At 43.8% G+C, this 21,463-nt stretch overlaps 1 protein-coding gene across 1 annotated transcript in view; it reads left to right on the top strand.

Annotated features, from left to right (window-relative positions):
* Positions 1-20,143, top strand: part of LOC148524161 (CCN family member 5-like) — a 56,140-nt gene extending 35,997 nt beyond the window's left edge. Inside the window, exon 5 of the mRNA XM_088472215.1 lies at positions 19,439-20,143. Coding sequence (XP_088328341.1) covers positions 19,439-19,660 — 222 coding nt within the window. The 3' untranslated portion in view covers positions 19,661-20,143. The remainder of the gene's footprint in view (positions 1-19,438) is intronic.
* Positions 20,144-21,463: the final 1,320 nt, after the last annotated feature.

The following is a 21,463-nucleotide window of genomic DNA, read 5'->3' as shown; positions in this document are numbered from 1 at the left end:
TCCCCCCTATACACTGCCCCCAGCAGCAGCCCACCCCTATTCAGTGCCACCAGTAGTTGTCCTATGCATTGCCCCCAGTGCCCCCGGTGGCTGTGTGTATGTCACTGTGTAGTGTGACCGCTGCTAGTGGGGGCCCCTGTGTGTGTGGGGGCCCAGGGATGACCGCCCCCTGTCGCCCCCCCCCTTAATCCGGTTTGCCAATTACTAACATGACAACCAATATGAGGAACAGTAGTTTACCTACACTAGCCACCATTTCCTGCACCCACTCTCCTAGACTGGAGAACCATTTTACAAGGTTCAACCAAGAGAATCACTCTTTTACCTTTTCCTCTACTTCAGCCACTGAAGCATTATGGTTCTTCCGAAATCCCCATTTTAGCTGCAGAATTTCGTCCATTTTCCGGTCTATCACCTCCTTTGGATCACTAGTATTATTTGTGATGTACGTGCAACACTTTACACCAAATTGGGTGGCTAAGGTCACACAGTACCCTCCAGTGACAGCTGTTAAATAATTTAATACTAGTCTATGTTGCAAAGTTCTTTCTTGTAGGCCTGTAACTCCTTCCCTATGTACCTAAACGTGTCATCATACATCTCGGTGATATTATCTATTAATTTAGCAAGATCTTGGATGTATCTAAAATTTAAAGTACCCTGAGCAATCCTGGTGGGATCCAATGCTACTAAAACTTGAAAGCCAGTTGTTTCGCTAATCAACTGTGTGGCTTTATGTACATCACCAGGTATGTTTCTATTGTCTCTGTGTTCATACTGTGTGTGAAGATATGGTGATGGTGTGTTTTTATGAATGCCAAGCATTTCACCATGTGTAAGGGTCATAACCTCTGGGAGTACCCTTCCCAGGTAACATAAACCTTCTGAACTCGGAGAGAGCCACTTATATGCTTTCCTTCCACATATAAAATACACATCATCAGGGAGAACGTAAGGAATAGAATGCATCATAATCATTAAACACATTTCCCTAGCAAATGATTATTTCTCTGGTTCTCCCATCTGACTAACACATGTTTCTGGTTGTATAACCCTGGCACAGTACCCTTCTGGTACCCTATCAACCATTTCTTTGGTGTCACTGCGTGTATACCGATACCGGAAGTGTCTCCCACTTAATCTAATTGTTCGTAAAAGTTCAAAATTTATAGGTTCATTATCAGCTCTTAGTGAGAAGGTCATCATCTGGTTATTCCCAGTCACCTCCCAACTTCCTGGTTGAAGTTGGTGATGTTCAAACACAAAAGTGATCTATCTACTTGGTACTGGTGGAGTTTAAAATGAGGTGGTTTGGACATAAGAAATTTTCCATCCAGCGTCTTCCCTTGTTGCAATTCTAAAACCTCAGAGACATTTAATGGGAATGGCATTAACCCTACATTATGTTGTCCCTGAGGCAAGTGAGAGCACACCCAACAGTCAGTTTGGTTTAAAACTTTGCCCACCATGGTATGATAATTCTCTAAAGGATACCCACCCCAATACTGGTTATACTTACAATACCCACCCCAATACTGGTTATACTGGTTAAATAGAAGGAGGATAAATTCCAACAATCTACAAACCACTGCTGTCTACATATTCAGACTGTTACACCTGGACTCCCTGCGCAGTCACGTCAAGAAATCAACAGTTCTACTGCTACTAATAATGATGGCTTCTGAGGTTTACATACATCTTAATGCATACTTGTGCCCATGTCAGTTTGCCTCTTTCCACTTGGAAATACTTTCTTTTATCTTAGCTCTCTTGCCCAGCCTCACGTCCTTTATCTGCTTACAGTTTACATTATTATTCAAATTCTGCACACATTTGATCCCCACTTTTAATCCACTCAATAACAAACTTGTTAATCTGCATACATATTTACCAACATTGTCCTTTCACTTGTATTTCTACAAATCTCTTGCGTTCATATTTCATTTATATTTACAATTTTCAACCCTCTAGTTTACTTAACACCATGACTAGGTTTTCTTCAACTCCCTCCTTCACTCAGTCTCTACCTAAGCCTCTGTTCAGCCCCCTACTTCCACCTTTATCCTTTCCCCCTTATCTCATCCACCTCCTCTTCCCCTTCTCCCCCCTCCTCTGTCTGCCTACTCTCCCCTCCTCTCCCATTACTCCACTTTCATCCTGTTCTACCACCCTTTTGTCCTACTACCCCACCACTAATCCCTCCTCCTACTCTCCTCTCCCTGTCACTTCACCCCACTGCCATCCACATCTCCCTCCCTGCACACCTCCTACAGGTTCCCTTTCCAGCTCAGGTGCCCGCACCATCACTAAACTCTATTCATATCGGTCCCCCAAATTAATCTTACATCCACATTACAGCAACCTGGATAATCTTATTCACATCTCCCCCACAAACGCTATCTCTCTATCCTGTGCCCTCTGGAATGCCAGGTCAGTATGTAATAAACTGGTCCCCACTCATGACCTATTCATCTCCAACTCCCTACATCTCCTAGCCATTACTGAAACCTGGATTTCACCCTCTGACACCACTTCTCCTGCTGCTCTCTCCTCTGGGGGCCTCACCTTCTCCCACACCCCCCGACCTGGGGATCGCCATGGGGGTGGTGTTGGGGTCCTTCTATCCGCCAATTACTCCTACCAGCTAATACCCTCTGACCCATCCCTTACATTCCCCACATTTGAGGTTCATGCTATTCACCTCTTCCAACCAGTAAACCTCAGAGTAGCTGTCATTTACCGTCCCCCTGGCTCTTCCTCGAAATTCCTTGATAACTTCACTTCCTGGCTCCCTCACTTTCTCTCCTCAGATCTTCCCTCCATTATACTATGTGACTTTCCCACAGAATCCTCTGCCGCTAAACTCCTTACCTTCACCTCTTCCTTTGGTCTCGAGCAATGGACCTCATCACCCTCCCATTTGAGTGGGCACTCACTTGACCTGGTCTTTACTCACCATTGTGATATCTCTGACTACTCAAATTCCCCATTACCCCTCTCTGACCATCACCTTCTCTCTTTTAACTTATCCCTCTCTCCTTCCCCTCCTTTACCTCCTAAGGTTACCATTACTAAGCGTAACATTGAGGCTATTGACACTGTTGCTTCTTCCTCTCTACTGGACTCACTTCTTTCACCTATCCCTTCTCTCTCTTGTCCTGAACAAGCCACTTCCTTGTACAATGCCTCCCTTACTTCTGCTCTTGACTCTGTTGCTCCAGCAATAACTACTTACCCTCACAGATCCACACCACAACCCTGGTATTCCAAATGCACCAGATACCTGCAGAAGTGTTCAAGAATTGCTGAGCGCCAGTGGAGGAAATCGCGCTCTATGGCAGACTTCCTCCATTTCAAATTTATTCTCCCATCCTACAGTGCTGCCCTGTCCCTCTCCAAACAATCATATTTCAAGAACCTCATCTCCTCCCAGTCTGCAACCCCCCGGCATCTCTTTGCCACTTTCAACTCCCTCCTCTGCCCTTGTCCTCCTCGCCTCCCATCCTCACTCTCTGCCCTTGACTTTGCCACCTACTTTACATCTAAAATTAACTCCATATGTGAGGACATCTTATCCCATCAGCCCCTCAGCACTCCTGCCCCTCCCTTTCCTGACCACCCCTCCCCTTCTGTCTCACCAACTCTGACATCCTTCTCCCCTGTTTCTGGAGAGGAAGTCATGGCCCTCATCCGTCCTCCCCTCCTTCCACCTCCCCCCTTGACCCTATCCCTTCCCATCTCCTCTGTTACCTGTCTACCTCTGCCTGTTCCCATCTTGCCCACCTCCTCAATCTCTCCCTATCATCTGGCACTGTCCCTTCTGCATTCAAATATGCCCTTGTCTCCCCCATTCTTAAAAAACCTACCCTGAATCCTAACAACCTCTCCAACTACCGACCCATCTCTCTCCTCCCTTTTGCTTCCAAACTCCTTGAGCGTATTGTTTACAACCGCCTTACCACCTTTCTTTCTTCCCACTCCCTCCTTGACTCATTTCAATCTGGCTTCTGTTCTCACCACTCCACTGAAACTGCCCTCATGAAAGTCAGCAATGACCTCCTTGCTGCCAAATCCAAGGGCCACTACTCTCTGCTCATTCTCCTTGACCTCTCTGCTGCATTTGACACTGTGGACCACCCTATTCTCCTGCAAATCCTTCACTCTCTTGGTTTCCATGGCATTGCCCTCTCCTGGCTGTCCTCCTACTTGTCTGATCGGTCCTTCTCTGTCTCCTCTCAGGACTCCTCTTCCCCCCCACTTCCACTAACAATAGGAGTTCCCCAAGGTTCTGTTCTTGGACCTCTCCTTTTCTCCCTATATACATCCTCTCTAGGTGAACTCATTAACTCTTTTGACCTCCAATATCATCTCTATGCTGATGATACTCAAATTTACCTTTCCACGCCTGACCTCTCCCACTTGCTTCTTACCTGTATCTCCAACTGTCTCTCTGCTATCTCTTCATGGATGTCCCAGCGCTTTTTTAAACTTAACATGTCTAAGACTGAGCTGATCATCTTCCCACCCTTTTCCATTACCTCACTTCCCACAATTTCTTTATCTATTGATGGCACAACTATCTCCTCTATCCCCAAAGTGCGCTGTCTTGGAGTTATTCTAGACACCTCCCTCTCCTTTAAACCACACATTCAGCACCTCTCGCAGTCCTGCCACTTCCACCTAAAACATAGTTCCAGGATTAGACCCTTCCTCACCCAGGATGCCACTAAAACCCTCATCCACTCACTGGTTATCTACATATTGGACTACTGTAACCTTCTCCTAGCTGGCCTCCCAGCCTCCTACCTCTCTCCACTACAATCGGTCCTCAATGCTGCTGCTCGGCTCATCTTCCTCTCCAGACATTCTACATCTGCTTCCCCTCTCCTTCAAGTCCTACACTGGATCCGCTGCCCCTTCAGAAGACAATTCAAAGTTCTTACACTCACCTACAAAGCCCTCACTAAATCCTCCCCCACATACATTTCTGACCTTCTCTCCCTTCACACTCCCGCCCGTCCACTTCGATCAACAAATGCATGCCGCCTCTCTTGCCAACTGATTACTTCCTCCCACTCCCACCTTCAAGATTTTTCCCATGCTGCTCCCTACCTTTGGAACTCTCTCCCTATAAGACTCTCCACCTAACTGCATATCTTCAAACGGGCTGTCAAGACCCACTACTTCATCAAGGCCTTCCAGCTCTCATCCTAACCCACATAATACTCTCTCCTCCCTATCTTCCCCTTCTGTGTCATGCCTGTCTGTCTGCCCTTCCCCTTTAGAATGTAAGCTCTCATGAGCAGGGACCTCTTCCCTCATGTGCTTCTCCTTACACTTTCTTCTACTCCTTACTCCTCATAAGGGCACCTAACATGTCTCTGCCAACTCCCTGCTGCTTATTGTGAGTGTTTTAATCACTATTGCAGCAATGTATATAATGTCCTTCACTGTACTGTAAGTTAATTGTTTGTTTTTTGTTTTTTTCGTTCACTTATTAGTTTTATGTACTATGTAAGGCGCTGCGTAACACTTGTGGCGCCATATAAATAAAGGATAATAATAATACTTAGGTTGGCACCGTTGGGTACATCTCTCATCAACTAGGGACCCACAAAACTCACAAATACAATATTCCTCAGACGATAAACCTTCACACTGTCTCTGAGTTTCCAGGCTAAAAGATCTCTTAGCAATTACTGTACTGGGTTTGGTCAGATACCGCCCTTGTGACTGTATTGCTCCTTCTCCCAACTCCATTCCATCGGTATCATCATCGACCTCTCCCTCCATCATCTGTCCACCATAACAGAAACAGGACATCCCGAACCAAACAAGGATGATGAGAATTCTGGAAGAAAATAGGAACACAACCACAGCCCGCCATTTCATTGCTGAATAATGAGCTATAAATTTCCCTAGCTCAGGTTTCTCACTGCAGACTTTAACTCTCCCGGAATAAGCTCGCAATTGACAGGTCCACATTATCTGCCTCGACTCCGCCTTGTATCTCCACCAGAGAGTTGACCTTTCTGCAGTGAGTGGAATGGACCCAGGTATCTCTCTGGGCCACCTTCAGGCATATCAGGTTGCAACAATTTCAGTTTCTGCTGCTGCTGCTTCAACTGTCTACTTATTGTTATAAGATATCTTACAGTAACCTCGTTGTTACTCTTCAAATCTTCCTGTGGACATATAATCAAATGAGGTTGTCTCCCAAACAGTATCTCAAAGTGGGATAGATTAAGAGGAGGTCTAGGAGTTGTCCTGATGCAATGAAGGGTTAGCGGTAAGGCTTCTGTCCATCCCAGTACAGTTTCTGCCATGATCTTACTCAGTTTATTCTTAATACTACCGTTCATCCTCTCCACCTTGGCGCTGGCTTGCGGTCGGTAAGGGGTGTGAAGTCTACTATTAATACCCATCAACTTACACATGTTCTGGAAGACATCACCTGTGAAATGAGTACCCATATCACTTTCAATAAATCTAGGGATACCGTATCTGCATACAAACTCCTGAACAATCTTTTTAGCAGTAAACGCAGCAGTATTAGTGGCAGCTGGATATGCCTCAACCCAATTAAAAAAAACACATCTGTACACACTAATACATACTTGAGATTCCTGCAGGGTGGTAATTGGATGAAATCAACTTGTATTACCTGAAAGGGTCTGTCTGTCGGAGGGATGTGGGATGGCTCAGTTGGTATTGTTTTTTCAACATTCTTCCTCAAGCATGTCAAGCAGGACATTGCCCTCTTTTCGGCTTGGGAAGAGAAACCTGGTGGACACCAATATGCCCTGACCATCTTACACATACCTTGTTTTCCCAGGTGAGTCAGACCATGCGCTGCCTCAACCAAGCTTGGGTAGTATACCTTGGGTGCCACCGGCTTACCTTGTCCATCTCTCCAGAGTCCAGAGGACTCCTATCCACATCCCTTTGATCTCCAGACTGCTTTTTCCTGAATGGAACACAAATTTTGCATCTCAATTGACTTCTGCGTATCAATAGTTTGAAACATCATCATTTGATTACTTGGCATGTTCACTCTTATACCTGCTGCCCATTTGGCAGCTTCATCTGCTCTACTATTGCCCAGTGACACTGGATTGTCCTCACATGTATGGGCTTTACACTTAATGATGGCTACTGCCTTTGGTTTTTGAATTGCTGTCAATACTCCTTTTATATGTTTTGAATGTGCGACTGGTGTGCCTGCTGCTGTCCTAAAATTTCTTAGACGCCATAGAGCACCAAAATCATGTACTACCCCGAAGGCATGCCTGGAGTCAGTGTAGCTATTAGCTGACTTACCTTCTGCCAGTTAATATGCTCTGCTTAATGCCACTAGTTCCGCCACTTGGGCCGAGTGAGGTGGACCAAGGGGTTCGGCTTCTATAACGTCCTCGTCATTTACAACAGCATAACCTGTACATAATTCTCCAGTGTCAGTCTGTCTATGACAACTCCCATCCATGTAAAATGTCACATCTACATTTTCTAAAGGTGTATCACATATGTCAGGTCTTGCAGTATAGGTCTGATTCAAATATTCTATACAATCATGTGCATCAATATACCTGCAGAACTCACCTTCCACCAGCAACTCACCTCTCTCCACCCTTTGTGCATCCTGAGGCACATATGGTAAATACGTTGCTGGGTTTAACGTACTGCATCGTTTAATGGTGATGTTTGCAGGTGCTATTAGATCTAGTTCCCATTTCGTGAACCTAGCTGAGGAAACATGTCTGGTTTGGGCAGAATTCAGCGAAACAGATACAGCATGGGGTGTATAAACAATCATATCATGGCCTAATACCACATCCTCACTCTTACTGACCAAATGAGCAGTTGCTGCTACACTTCTTAAACATGTTGGGAGTGATCTTGACACAGTGTCCAATTGTGCACTGTAGAATGCTACAGGTCTACTGGCATCACCATGTTTTTGTGTGAGGACACCTGCTGCGCAACCATTAGCTTCCATACAATATAAATCAAAAGGTTTTTCGTAATCTGGTATTCCAAATGCAGGTGCTCTTGTCAGACTATCCTTAAGGTTAAGTAAAGCCTGCTCTGTTTCCTCGGTGTATATGACACGGTCGGGTTTTGAGGATGACACCAGTTCCTGCAAAGGTAAGGCCAAAATAGAAAAACCTTGGATCCATGATCTGCAGTGATAAACAATAGAGTGAGTAGTGTATACGGGCGCCTAGCACTCTCTTTTTGCTGCAAATACTCGTCACAAACAGTACCACCCTTCGGTACCAAAACAAATATATGAAATAGCAAGTAGTGACTGGTCAAGTGCGCACGGTGCTTATAAAGAGAAAACAATATTTACGGTACTTCCCAATTAATTTCTTGTCAAGGTCCTGTACCGAATTCTCACCGATGTAATTTTCATTGACATGCAAAACATAAAAATCGTCCAAACATAGTATAATAAAATCAAAGAATTCCAAAGTTTATTCACAATATTCCATAAGAAAAATAGGTAAAAACCAATTAATATGTTTTTTTTCCTGTATTACTATATTTGCACAGAAATAAACATCCAATCCATAAAAGTTCTATAGCAAAATAATTCACATATGAGGATTACTGATCCTCCTTCCAATAAAATGGGAAATTACCAGAAGTCCCAAATTTAGGGCTTGTAGTTTTAAAGGTGGAGGTCTCCGGATGGCCTCTCCCTTTTAAGTCCTTATTCAGGGAACTTCTTTCTGTAATCCCACTCCAGACAATGATCCTGTCACAGCTTACCACCAACGCGTTTCAGGAGTTCCTGCTCCCTTCCTCAAGGCAATGTGACACTCATTCAAATGGATCATCTTATATACCCTATCTTGTATCGACTTCCGGGTCATGGGTCATGCTACTCATATCTATCAAAATACTTTTTGTTATATTCCTACTTTTATATATTCAAGGGTATTATGGCGCTATCCTATGTCAAGATGTATACTAAATATGATTTATTAAAAAGTTTATAAATTTATTCTTCGAAGGTTGCCGCCGAACCGGAGGCGCGTCTTTTCAGTTTCCGGTCTCACTAATCCTGTGTGCATCAACAATACAGTCCATCCGTCCCATCTTTCATGCGGCGGTTGGTCATGTGCTTGTGTCCTCTGGAGGCTCAGTCCGTTCCTCCATCTTAATTCAGCTGCGTCCTTACTTCCTGCCTGTGGAACGCACACCTGACCCTTAGCACTTCCGACTTCGTCCGCCATCTTTTGTTTGGCAAGTACATTTCTAGTGGGGAGGACCGACATCCGTTTTAAAGGAGAAAACGTCCTTTTGTAAAGTCTTTGCGCTTATTTATGTGTAAGGTCTGGGAGAAGATCCTGGGGCTGTCTATGAAGCCCTGGGGCAACTGTGTCCATGTGTATTGTACTCCCTTGTATGTAAAAGTAAATAAATACTGACAGTCAGGATGAAGAGGGACAGAGAAGAAGGCAGAACAGAGGTCAATGACAGTAAAATGGGTTGCGGATGGAGGAATCTGCATAAGGATGACAGCTGGATTTGGCACTACGGGGAATTGGCTCTCAACTATCTTATGAACCCCTCTAAGGTCCTGTACTAATCTATAGCCCCTTCCCCCACCCTTCTTCACTGGAAAAATGGGACTGGCTACACTTGCTGTACGGACTAAAATTCCCTGTTGCAATAACCGCTCAATTATGGGATACACCCCTAACTCTACCTCTGGTTTTAAAGGGTACTGAGGAATTTTTGGAGCTTGCCTACCACCTTTTAGATTTAACATTACAGGAGCTACATTTGCCATCAATCCAGTGTCCATCTTTGGTCCAGAGGGACCCTGATATTTGAGATAACATCTGCTCTACCTGAGATGGATTTTTATCTGAAACGGCAGAGTGAAACATTAACCTTTGGGGAGTGTCCAATATATCCCTCACCTTGTGCGCAACTCTCTCTGGGATATCTAAAAACATACCAGCAGGGGTACAATAAATGACACATCCCATTTTACATAACAAATCCCTTCCCAGTAGGTTAGTAGGGGCCGCTGCTGCCAGGAGAAAGGAATGCCTGGTATGCAATGGACCAATAGTAACCTCTGCAGATTTGGTTAAAGGATAATGATGCACTTTACCCATTACACCCATTGCTTGTACTGTCTTGTTAATCACCTGTAAATTGAATGGAGAATTTAACACTGATCTGGTCATCCATGTGTCTACAAGAAAAGAATGTTTGGTACCAACTTCATCAACTATTGTTACGGGTTCTTCCCTAGTATCCCCAGTTAACCTGACTGGCTGTAGACTACAGGTGTGACCTGACCCCTAGAGCTGACTTTCTTTCTCCAGTAAAGCATTTACTGCTACAATGTGAGCAGGTGATTGCTGGAACTGTCCTGACTGTGGTAGGTGCCCCCCTTGTGTGTATCCCGGTGTTCCCTGGTTTGGCGTTTCCCACTTTCTAGCTTTCAAAACGTACTTATGTGTCCCTCCTTGTTACAAATATAACACCTTCGTAGTTCACGTTTATTGAAAGATTGTTGTCGTGTGGATAGGGGAGTGTGGAAAGATTGTGGTTGTTTATGGGAATATGAGTTTGGAGGTTGTGTGGGATCAGTGTATTGTGTCTGTTTGTGATAAGAGTGTTGTGGTGATATTTGCATTCCTTCCAGAGCTTGAATACTAACAGCCATTAGTTTCTTGCTCTGCATTTCTCTCTTCCTAAGGATATTTTGATCATGTTCAATTGAAAATTCCCTGAGTTTTGTCTACCGTAATTCCCCTCCATCCAGGAAGTTAGGTCTGAACCCTGGTCTTTAGAGTGTCTTTAAGACCATCCATAACACCGTTATGGTCATTTCCCTGTGATCTGTCTTGTTTTTTATCTCTTCTATACCTGTGTACTGGGTAATAGTCTGCAGCGCTCTGGTGAAATAATCTGCTGCAGACTCACTCTCTTTCTGCTTAATTTTAAAGATTTTACTCCAGTTAACTACTACTGGGAAAAATACGGCCAATTGGGTGACAATGCAGGTTATGTTGTCCTGATTACCTTCATCGGTTATGGGACTATCTCCATCCAGTACACCAGCCGTGATAAAAATTTTCACGTCGGTATTGTGTGGAAGACATGCCCGTAATACCACTTGCCAATCTTTGTTGGTTGCCTCATGAGCATTACCTAAATCCTTTACAAATCTCTGGCACTTTGCTAGATCTTTCCTAGGGTCAGGGAAATCTGTCATTATGGAATGTAGTTCCGCTCTCGTCCATGGACAATGCATCGCTACATCCCTTGTGGTCACTTTACCATTTGCGCCCGGATTCACATTGGGAACATTTATTGTCCGGATGGGATGGGTGCCTGCCACACTGCTACCTTTTGCCTTGCTACCTGGTGGAGGGTTCAGCCTATTACTACTACATATGGTATTAACAACCTCTGCTACTGTTACAGCGGGTGTTAATACTTCCTGCACTGGTGGGGCTACCTCCATCACTGGTACTAGTCGGGCAGCTACCTGTGCTTGCTGTGATGGTACATTTAACATTTGGGCAACATGGGAAAGAGCTGACATTACAACAGGTTCATCATCTGCATCATAAAAATGTTCCTTATAGTTACTCAGGAGAGGGTACAAGTTACTTGTTACAGTTTTATGAATTTTGAGTTCGACTGTACCTTCATCCCCATCTGCATAGGGCGGAGGTGGTGCGCATGCGCTACTAACATTCCCTTCGGCAACGCTACCTTGCTGTGCGTGCGTGCTCCCTTGCGGCACGCACACAACGCCATTTAGCGTTACGTGCATGCTCTCTTGCATCATGCATGCGACGCTAGTTTGTGTCACATGCACACCACTAAGCCACATGTTCCCCTCATGCTGCCACAACTTTAAACAATCATTAAACTTTATCTTTTTCTTCAGAGATTTCACTAAACATACGGTATATTGTCTCTAACATTGTTCAGTACTTCCAAATCAAAGCTACCAATCTTAGGAAAAGGTTTTCTACATTTCTTGGTCATCTTGACCTGTATGTCACAGTACGCCGTAGCATACGCACCATACTTTTTAAACATGACATACCTGGCCGAACCAACCGGCCCTTCCACCAGCAGCGCATCATCGACCATTTCCAGAGATTGCTTCACACCCATCTGAGAAAACACTTAGCAATTTCTAGAGAATTTCGATTGGTGAACGATTTTCAGTGAGCTACGTTCACGCACTCCCTACCGTGATGCACAACTTGCCCGTTAAGCGCCTTAGTCAGCTTGCATAACGAGGAGAAGAATAACCACCTATGTAATATTATTCTACCTGTGGCGAATTCAACCCGAGCTTCGACCGCTTGCTTCCACCCATTCTGCACCACCTTCCTGATAAGCGAAATGGTCAGTGCGCATAAACGAGGAGTAAAATAACCGCCTAGTAGATTATTTTACTTGTGATGAATTCACCTAAAGCTTCACCACTCGCTTCCTACTTTGAGTTTACTCCCAGCTGGTAGCATCTAGAAGTTCCAATAACTCCTAACCTTGCCAGCAGTTTCACTCCCACAACAACCCACTTCACAATCACAGTTTTTATATAACCATGAGGTCCGATCACATTCCCCAAAGAACCTAACTGATCAATGGCCTTTGCGATTAATGGGTGTCGGACCGAGAAACCCCTTAGTTTCTCGATAACCACAATGTACCTGCTTTGTACACTGGCCCAGTAGTTTGTACAGCCCTGTCAAGCACCTACTGAGTTTCCACCTAGGCTTAACAGACAGTAGCCTCCACTTTTACAATCACACGTTTCAATTACATACACCTTTTCTGCGCAGAAAAAAATTAAACCTTTTCCCTAAATATAGTAGTGTAATTCAGAGGTTTAACAAGCAATCACGCTATGAATACAATGACTGGTTGAACACGTGGCAGCAATACAGGAAATATGCGTATGCAATTGTGCGACTTACCTCCTAACACAAAGCTTTTATAATGAAAGAAAACTTTTCCTTCCTTGTCCCTGGATTCTAATCAGCGCTCCTTGAACTCACACTATAACGGATATCGGTCTCTCAACATCGACTGGTAGCAGGTTTTCGAACAGTGCATTCTTTCCTGCGTATGGCGCAGTCCACCCTTTGCTGAGAGATTGATAACCGTGTGTTACCATGTTAATTCCGGTAGCGTGACCTCACACTACGAGCCCCCAACTATGAATTCCTAATAATCTTTATACCCTAATGTTGCTATTATCTCCAAATGTTGCAGGGGGTAACATTAATTTCTTTACTGCAGCAAAGGTTGGGCTGATTGACTCACCGATCTTGATATCATGTGGTTTTATAAAGCTGTCAGCAGCACACTTTCATTTCTAGTGTTTATGTGTTATGAATTCCTAATAATCTTTATACCCTAATGTCGCTATTTAGCGTTGTAAGTCGCACAAGAAATAATTGCTTTTCCAGACTTTGAGTGTGGTTCCAAAGCACAAAAAGTTATTATTCACATTAAAAGCATTCAGTTTTCAGTTACATGCTGTGATCTAAATACAATTTAGCGCAAAAGATTATACATTCACAAGGTACAGTCGATACATACGCAGGCGCTCTGGATCCAGATTTCCCGGCATCAAAGGTGAAGCCTCCATCAAAAGAAAGAATAAGATGACTGACTACTGGAAATAGAGCGCTTGATTATATACCCTTACAGGGAGTAGACAATACAATGGAAACAAGTTTGCATAATCCCATTGGTTCTTCTGTTATGATACAGTTCATAGGTCAATTTGTACAGTAGTGGTTCAGCCCTCCAAGGCTCTTTTGTGTGTTTTCCCACCGAATATGTAATCAATAGACACTACATACAAAGTACATTCTATGACAACATAATTGATAACGAATAAAACCTCTAATATTAACTTTAATGCTAGGGAACCTTTCAGTGTAAGTATGCGATGTGTCAGTGTGGGCATATTAAGTAAATACGCTAGTATGCGTTGTGCATCTATGTGTTTGTGGAGTACACCATGGTACATGCTTTGCGGGGTTGTTCATATTATGAGTATTAATAAATGTACGTATTGTATTGTAAGGACTTTTAATGTAGGGCAGTGGCAGAATAATGCTAATAACCATAATATAGCGCCGTACACGGCGGTATTGTGTAGGTGCCGCAAGATGGCGTCGGACGGACAACGCAAAATGGCGTCATGCAGATATTATTTTTACAATTTAGGTCTCAGCCAATCATCCGGCTTCGACAGTGTCTGTCTTGTTTTGTCTTTGTGTTATCCTTCTTGTTGCTAACCCTGCCTATTTAGCTATACTGCCTGTCATCTTCCTCTATCTTTACCAGTTTATGGTTATTGTTGTCTGCCACCTAGCATAACTTCAGCCTGTTACTGTTTTGGATATTTAAGCCAACCTCTTCATTGTTTATTACTAATTTGTTAGCCGCCTACCCTAACCTCAGCTTTATATTACATCTATTCTTTTAGTAAACCATCCTAAATTTGAGTCTGTTCTACTTTCTATTTTTTTGTACCACTTCTGACTGACACTGAGGAATATTGACAAGTTTACTGTCATCTAATACACCCTACTCTCCAATAACTAAACCTGTAACCACTGAATAGTTAAATTATTGTCCTTTAAACCTAAGTCCATAAATCTGCTTCATGTCCAATGACTCTTGTGTCATTTATAAAATCCGTGCAAAATAACCAACTTGTTTCTGCAACCGATCTCAGTCCTGCAACCGTAGTTTAATTGGCAGCAAACTCTAGTTCCATCATTCCATGTGCACTCCTTTTTATACCTCATTCAGATCGCAAATTGCAGGTCGCACTCGGGATTTGTGCCTGAATCAATCCCGGCTGCAACCCGCCTGAGACCCCTTTCAGTCAGGCGGGTCGACCCGGGTCGATGATGCCATCGGTGTCACGTGATGAGCCATAGCTTGGAGATGAGATCATCTCCAAGCACCAGTTTTCCCCATGCAGTGAACGGGACCTGGGTCACCTTAACCCGGTTTACCCGTTCACACTGCACCACGAGCCGGGTTGAACTTGTGTTCAACCCTCCTCGTTACCCAGGTTGAAATGCCGGATCGCTCGACCCAGGATATTTCAACCTGGCCCTTTCACACTGCACAGTAACCCGGGTTGCTGCACGTTCATGTGCATTAACCCCAGTTACTTGATGGCAGTGTGAAAGGGGTATAAGAGATGCTGAGAATCACCAGGTGTACACAGCTTAGAGAAGACTCTGCTGGAATCACTACAAACTGATATATCAGGTGTTAATGGCCTTTTGTCACGACCAGGGTTTCTCGGGATGGTGGTCGGCGGGTGTTACCTGTGCGGATGTTGTGGTGGGGGGCATCTGGTGGTGGTGCTGGTGCCTGGCGGGGAGCATTGGCTGTGCGTGGACCTGTTTGGGCATATTGTCACTCTGTGCTGGGTAGGCCTGGCGGTGTTTCCGTTCTGCTCCGGCATGGGCGCCGCCATTTTGCTTTCGGCCATGTCACCTAGTTCCCCAATCCTGGCGTGTCACATGCTCACTCTCTGACCACTCACGGCTGGGCGCTGGGTATAAAAGGGAGTTCAGAGCTCCCTTGCATTGCCAGTGCAACGTGTTTCTCAGCGCAAGCTGAGAGAGAGTTCCTGAGCTTGTCCGCCTGCCTGTTGGATCTCTGCCTAAGCCTGCTTCGCCTAACCTGCTCCTTACCCTGCTAGACTTCCACTGCCTTCTCCCACTGCCTCCTCCTTTTGCCTTCCCCATTGCCTGAGTACCTGTGTCAGCTGTTACCCTGCACCTTGCCTCCACTTGCACCTTCCTGTGGATATTATTTCTTCAGCCACAATTAATTTCAGCCTCACAAGACCTGGAATACTGGACTGCCTTCTGTTATCATTACCTGGACTTTTTCCCATTGCCTCACTACAGTTCCCAAGTGTACTTTAGTGCTATACCCGGACTTTCTGTTTGACCGCATTCATGTCTGTTAAGCCACTCATTAAAAACTCCACGGTTATTTTTAAATCTGCTTCAGTGTCTGCTCCTATTACCACCCCGGGCCCACAACAAAACCAGAACCTCACAGTTTGCACTGGCCCAATGGACTCGGCCACTGGACAGGATCCTGGAGCTGATTTATTCCAGTGCATTTCAAGTTGAAACCTGTCTTTTTTGCTGCATTATTAGATTCTGGAGCAGCCGGAAATTTAATGACTTCCAGTTTAGTTGACAAACTACAGATTCTTTGTACTCTTCTCGACCACTCAATTTACTTGACCGCTGTAGATGGACGGCCTCTGACTAATGGAATCATCACCAAGGAAACTCAGCCGGTATTGGTCCACATAGGAGCACTGCATTCCGAGCCTCTGAGATTTCTAGTGATTCCAGAAGCCTCCCAAGACATCATTTTAGGGCTACCCTGGTTACGCCAGCACAATCCCAGGATAGATTGGTGCTCAATGCAAATCCTTTCATGGGGAACTGACTGTCAGAAATCCTGTCTTCCTAAGATACGACCTGTAAGGAAAACAGTCTCATTAAAACCATCAGCAATTCCCAAAGAATATCAAATGTTTACCGATGTTTTTTCTGAACAACAGGCAAATATCTTACCTCCTCACAGAGAATGGGATTGCCCAATCGAATTATTGCCGGAAAAGATGCCTCCTCGTGGTCGCACCTATCCTCTGTCCTTGCCAGAGACCAAAGCTATGTCTGAATACATCCAGGAGAATTTGGAGAAGGGGTTCATCCGTCCTTCCACCTCTCCTGCGAGAGCAGGGTTCTTTTTTGTTGCTAAGACGGATGGTGGCCTGAGACCATGTATAGACTATCGGGGTCTTAATGATATAATGGTCAAGAATCGGTATCCACTCTCTTTAATCACAGAGTTGTTCGACAGAATCAAAGGATCCGTCATATTTTCAAAATTAGATTTGTGAGGGGCCTATAATGTCATTCGTATCCGTGCAGGCGATGAATGGAAAACTGCTTTTAATACCAGGGATGGTCATTTTGAATACTTTGTGATGCCCTTCGGATTATGTAATGCCCCTGCTGTCTTTCAAGGCTTTGTAAATTCAATTTTTCGAGATCTACTATATGTTTCAGTAGTTTTCTATTTGGACGATATATTGATTTTCTCATCTTCTCCAGAGGAACATTATGAACACGTGAAGGAAGTGTTAGCCAGACTAAGGAAAAATCATCTTTACTGCAAACTGGAAAAGTGTGTTTCTACTGTACCCAGTGTGCCATTCCTTGGCTATGTCATCTCGGGCTCCAGTTTAGAAATGGACCCCAAGAAGGTTCAGGCAATCCTGGATTGGTCCCGACCTCAGACCTTGAAAGCCATTCAGAGATTGCTCGGATTTGCCGACTACTACAGATGTTTTATCAAAGGATTTTCCTCTTTGTTGGCTCCCATCACGGCCCTGACTCGTAAAGGTGCTAATCCTGCTCTATGGTCACCTGAAGCAGAGGCAGCCTTCCAGCTTTTAAAGCAGGCATTTATTACAGCTCCTGTTTTAAGACAACCAGATCTGGATAGACCCTTCTTGTTGGAGGTTGACGCATCATCAGAGGCAGTGGGAGCCATCTTATCCCAGCGCTACGAAGCTTGTCCGCCTGCCTGTTGGATCTCTGCCTAAGCCTGCTTCGCCTAACCTGCTCCTTACCCTGCTGGACTTCCACTGCTTTCTCCCACTGCCGCCTCATTTTGCCTTCCCCATTGCCTGTGTATCTGTGTCAGCTGTTACCCTGTACCTTGCCTCCACTTGCACCTTCCTGTGGATATTATTTCTTCAGCCACAATTAATTTCAGCCTCACAAACCCTGGAATACTGGACTGCCTTCTGTTATCATTACCTGAACTTTTTCCCATTGCTTCACTACAGTTCCCAAGTGCACTTTAGTGCTATACCCAGACTTTCTGTTTTACCACATTCATGTCTGTTAAGCCACCCATTAAAAACTCCACGTTTATTTTGAAATCTGCTTCAGTGTCTGCTCCTTTTACCACCCCGGGCCCACAACAAAACCAGAACCTCACACCTTTTATCAGTTGGAGCATCAAAATGTAATCAAAATCAATAATGAAGTAAAATTAGAACATTCTAATTGTTGCAGTTTCTTTTTCAGTTTTCTTAATTAAAACCACTCAGCCCATTTCCTTTCACTGTACTTACATTTCCCATCATTATTGCTAATAGTATTTGATGGATGGACAAAAGGAAGGAGTGGGGTGATGTAGACATGAACATCTTCCTGGGTATTTCTCCTCACATCAATATCACAGGTTGCACAGATGTAAATAGATTCCGCAATGTGAAATCCCATGTAATACAGTAAAGATATCGCCAATTGGCAAAAGCAGTAAAGTTGTCATTGCACAAATGTCTGGTTGAATGACAGCCACTTAGGAATATAGGGGTCTATGTACTAATCCTTGGAAAGAGATAAAGCGATAAAGTGGACGGAGATAAAGTACCAACCAATCAGCTCCTAACTGTCACTTTACAGTCTGTTTTTGAATGGTTGGTACTTTATCTCCATCCACTTTATCTCTCTCCAAGGCTTAGTACCGAAAACCCATATTCACTAATCGAATTTACAAAGCCACCGATTCCCAGAGGCTTTAAGGTTGAATGTAAAAAGGGCAATAGTAATAAATGCAAAATCGGGCTTCTTTGTAAGCTTGTGAGCACAACTCTCTTACCTCCTTGTCTATCACCCTGTCTTGATGTATTACTGTTTTTTTCCCAATTGTAAAGCACAATGGAATATGCAGGGACTATATAAATAAATGAGCATGTTTGACCCAGCAAATGACAGGTCGAAAGTTACAATCAATATTTGTAAGGCACCACAATACTCTACAATGCTCAACATTTAGACTACAAAGCATACAACATACAAGCCACACATAATAACAGAAGAAGTATATACTGTATGAGGCTGACGAAGGAGGTCCAGACGTGAGAGAGAGGGTATGGAGAGACATGCTTATGTAGTTTAAGTTCTAAAGAGTCCTGAAAGCAACAACCTGTGTAGCTACTGCGCAAGGTGGATGGTAGCTACACAGGTTGTTGCTTTCAGGTTGATTTGTTAACTATTTGGTCTTAACTAGATCAAAGATTGCTACTAGCTAGCAGGTGGACTATTTTTTGGTATTTATCTTTGAGCGCCGGGTATTGTAGTTTGCTTACTACATATACTTATATCGTTAAGTTCTAAAGAGACAAGGAATACAAATTCCACAATCCATCTGTCCTGCTTTCACTGTGAAAACCCCTTTCCATGGCAGATTACTTCTTGTGGTTATTCTCTTTTTAAAAATATGTTTTATAGTTACTTAAAATCAATGGAGAAAAATATGTTTGTGTAATATTCCTAACAGAGACTTCATTTTGTAGGATGGAGCATTGTGTGTCCCTACCCTGCTGTCATCACATCCAATCAGACTAGAGCTTCCAGACTGTGTCAGCATCAGCAGCTATCAGCCCAGGTTTTGTGGATCCTGTGGTGTGAGGAACTGTATCCCGTATAGAACTGTAAATGAGATGATTGATTTTCAGTGCAGTGCGGGATCAATAAGGAAACTGATGATGTTCATTGTTACTTGTGTCTGTTACTAGTAGAAATAGAGTTGAACAAACATGTATAGGCATCACAGACACTCTCCTAAAGCCATGTATACCTTGCAGAAAGGACAATAAAAGAGTTCCCTGATCATATTTACTAATGTATGAAATAAACTTGAAGCAGCTGCAAGGGCCACTGAAAAATGTTACCTGGCTTCTGGGTTGTATCTTAACCTGTCCATACTGGTATTAATAATAACAGGAATATTCTGTTGCAGGTATCATTGTAAAGGATGAACATAAAATAATTGTACAAATTGCAACCATACTACACTACAAGCACATAAAATGATTACATCATATAATATCAAGGCCTTACTCGCCTGCAGAAGAAAGTCTATTTCATTGGATAGAACCAGTATCACCTGTTTTCTGCCCTTGTATCAGTTATGCCATAGTACTTACAATGTAATAGTATCAGCTAAAGCTTGACTGAAATAAATTAACTAAATGTATCTAATATAACAGCATCCATTGAAGACATCTTGTATTATAATTAAATTAAAACAAATGATAATGAATCTTAGTGATTGTGCTGTCAATAAGGTTTCAATAATCACTTCAAATAAATCCAATGTAATACCTTGTTGTTGCCAAGTTGTATATATATTAACTGACTGCTTGTTCAGTATACACAAGTATACTTGTTTAGGACAAATTACGGGACTGAGAATTTGTCCTAAACAAGCTACCATACACCCTGCTCCTTTAGGATTAATAAGCAACCAATAATTATGTCAGTCACCTCCACTTTGTTAGTTATCATTTTCCAATGAAACATAGGGGGTCATTCAGACCCGCTCGTGAGTGGCAGTATGCTTGCAAGCGGGTCGATGTCCCCCACTGTGCATGCGCACGACGGAGGGAGCTCCGTCATGCGCATGCGCGAGACCCGGAGAGCGACGGGCTCTCCATCGCTCCGGGTCTCGCACCAAAGGGGACGTGCTGTCGATGTTGATTGACAGCACGCCCCCTTTGGTGGGCGTGCCTGCCAGACGGAGGCGTTCCCATGGGAACGCCTACTGTCTGAAGCCGGCCCCACTGACATCACTAGTGATGTCAGTGGGAGTGATTTTGGCTCTGATAGAGCAAAATCACTCCAGGGCTTGCGGCAGCGAGACCCTACCGCAGGGTCTCTGTCGCAAGCCCGATGGTCGCGATGGTCAAGACCCTCGCGACCATCATCATGGACACTCGCTATAGCTGTGGGTGGTAACCCACAGCTATGCGAGCGTCCATGAGGACGCTCCAAAAAAAGGTAGGAGGGCCCTGATTCAGAGCCAGCGCTCTGGTCAGAGCGTTCAGCTCTGAATCAGGCCCATAGTGTTATAGCAGGAAGGGAGCTCACAATATTGAGGTAAAATATACTCAGATCAGTGATATCATTTGTAGTTTTTATGAATAAATTAGTTAAGTGCTGCATAAAAGGAGAGTTGGTACATGTTATGTGTGATATAATACAAACTACAACTATTCTTTTTACCATTGGAACTAGAACTTCACTTTTCTGATCCTGGCAGAGACATTGTGAATAATGTCTGTACAAGACAAAGTAAAATGTTACTTTCAAAACAAGCACAAGAATACTGCAATAGAGAACAGCATTATATGTACAGAAGAAATCAATACAGATGACAGTAAATAAAATACCTGTAAATTAGGAGCCGGAACAATTTAAGGTTGTGATTCTTGTATACCTGTAGCTCGGTGAAACATTTATTTAGAAATGTCCTTCACAGTTCCCTGACCTGGAGATATAGAAGATGGAGGAGCTGATTTACTACCGTACACAACAAT

This window comes from Taudactylus pleione, unplaced genomic scaffold, assembly GCF_031769625.1.
Source record: "Taudactylus pleione unplaced genomic scaffold, aTauple2 ptg000121l, whole genome shotgun sequence".
NCBI classification, from domain to species: Eukaryota; Metazoa; Chordata; class Amphibia; order Anura; family Myobatrachidae; genus Taudactylus; species Taudactylus pleione.
The sequence above is the reverse complement of the archived record's forward strand: the minus strand, read 5'-3'. Positions and strand labels throughout refer to the sequence as shown.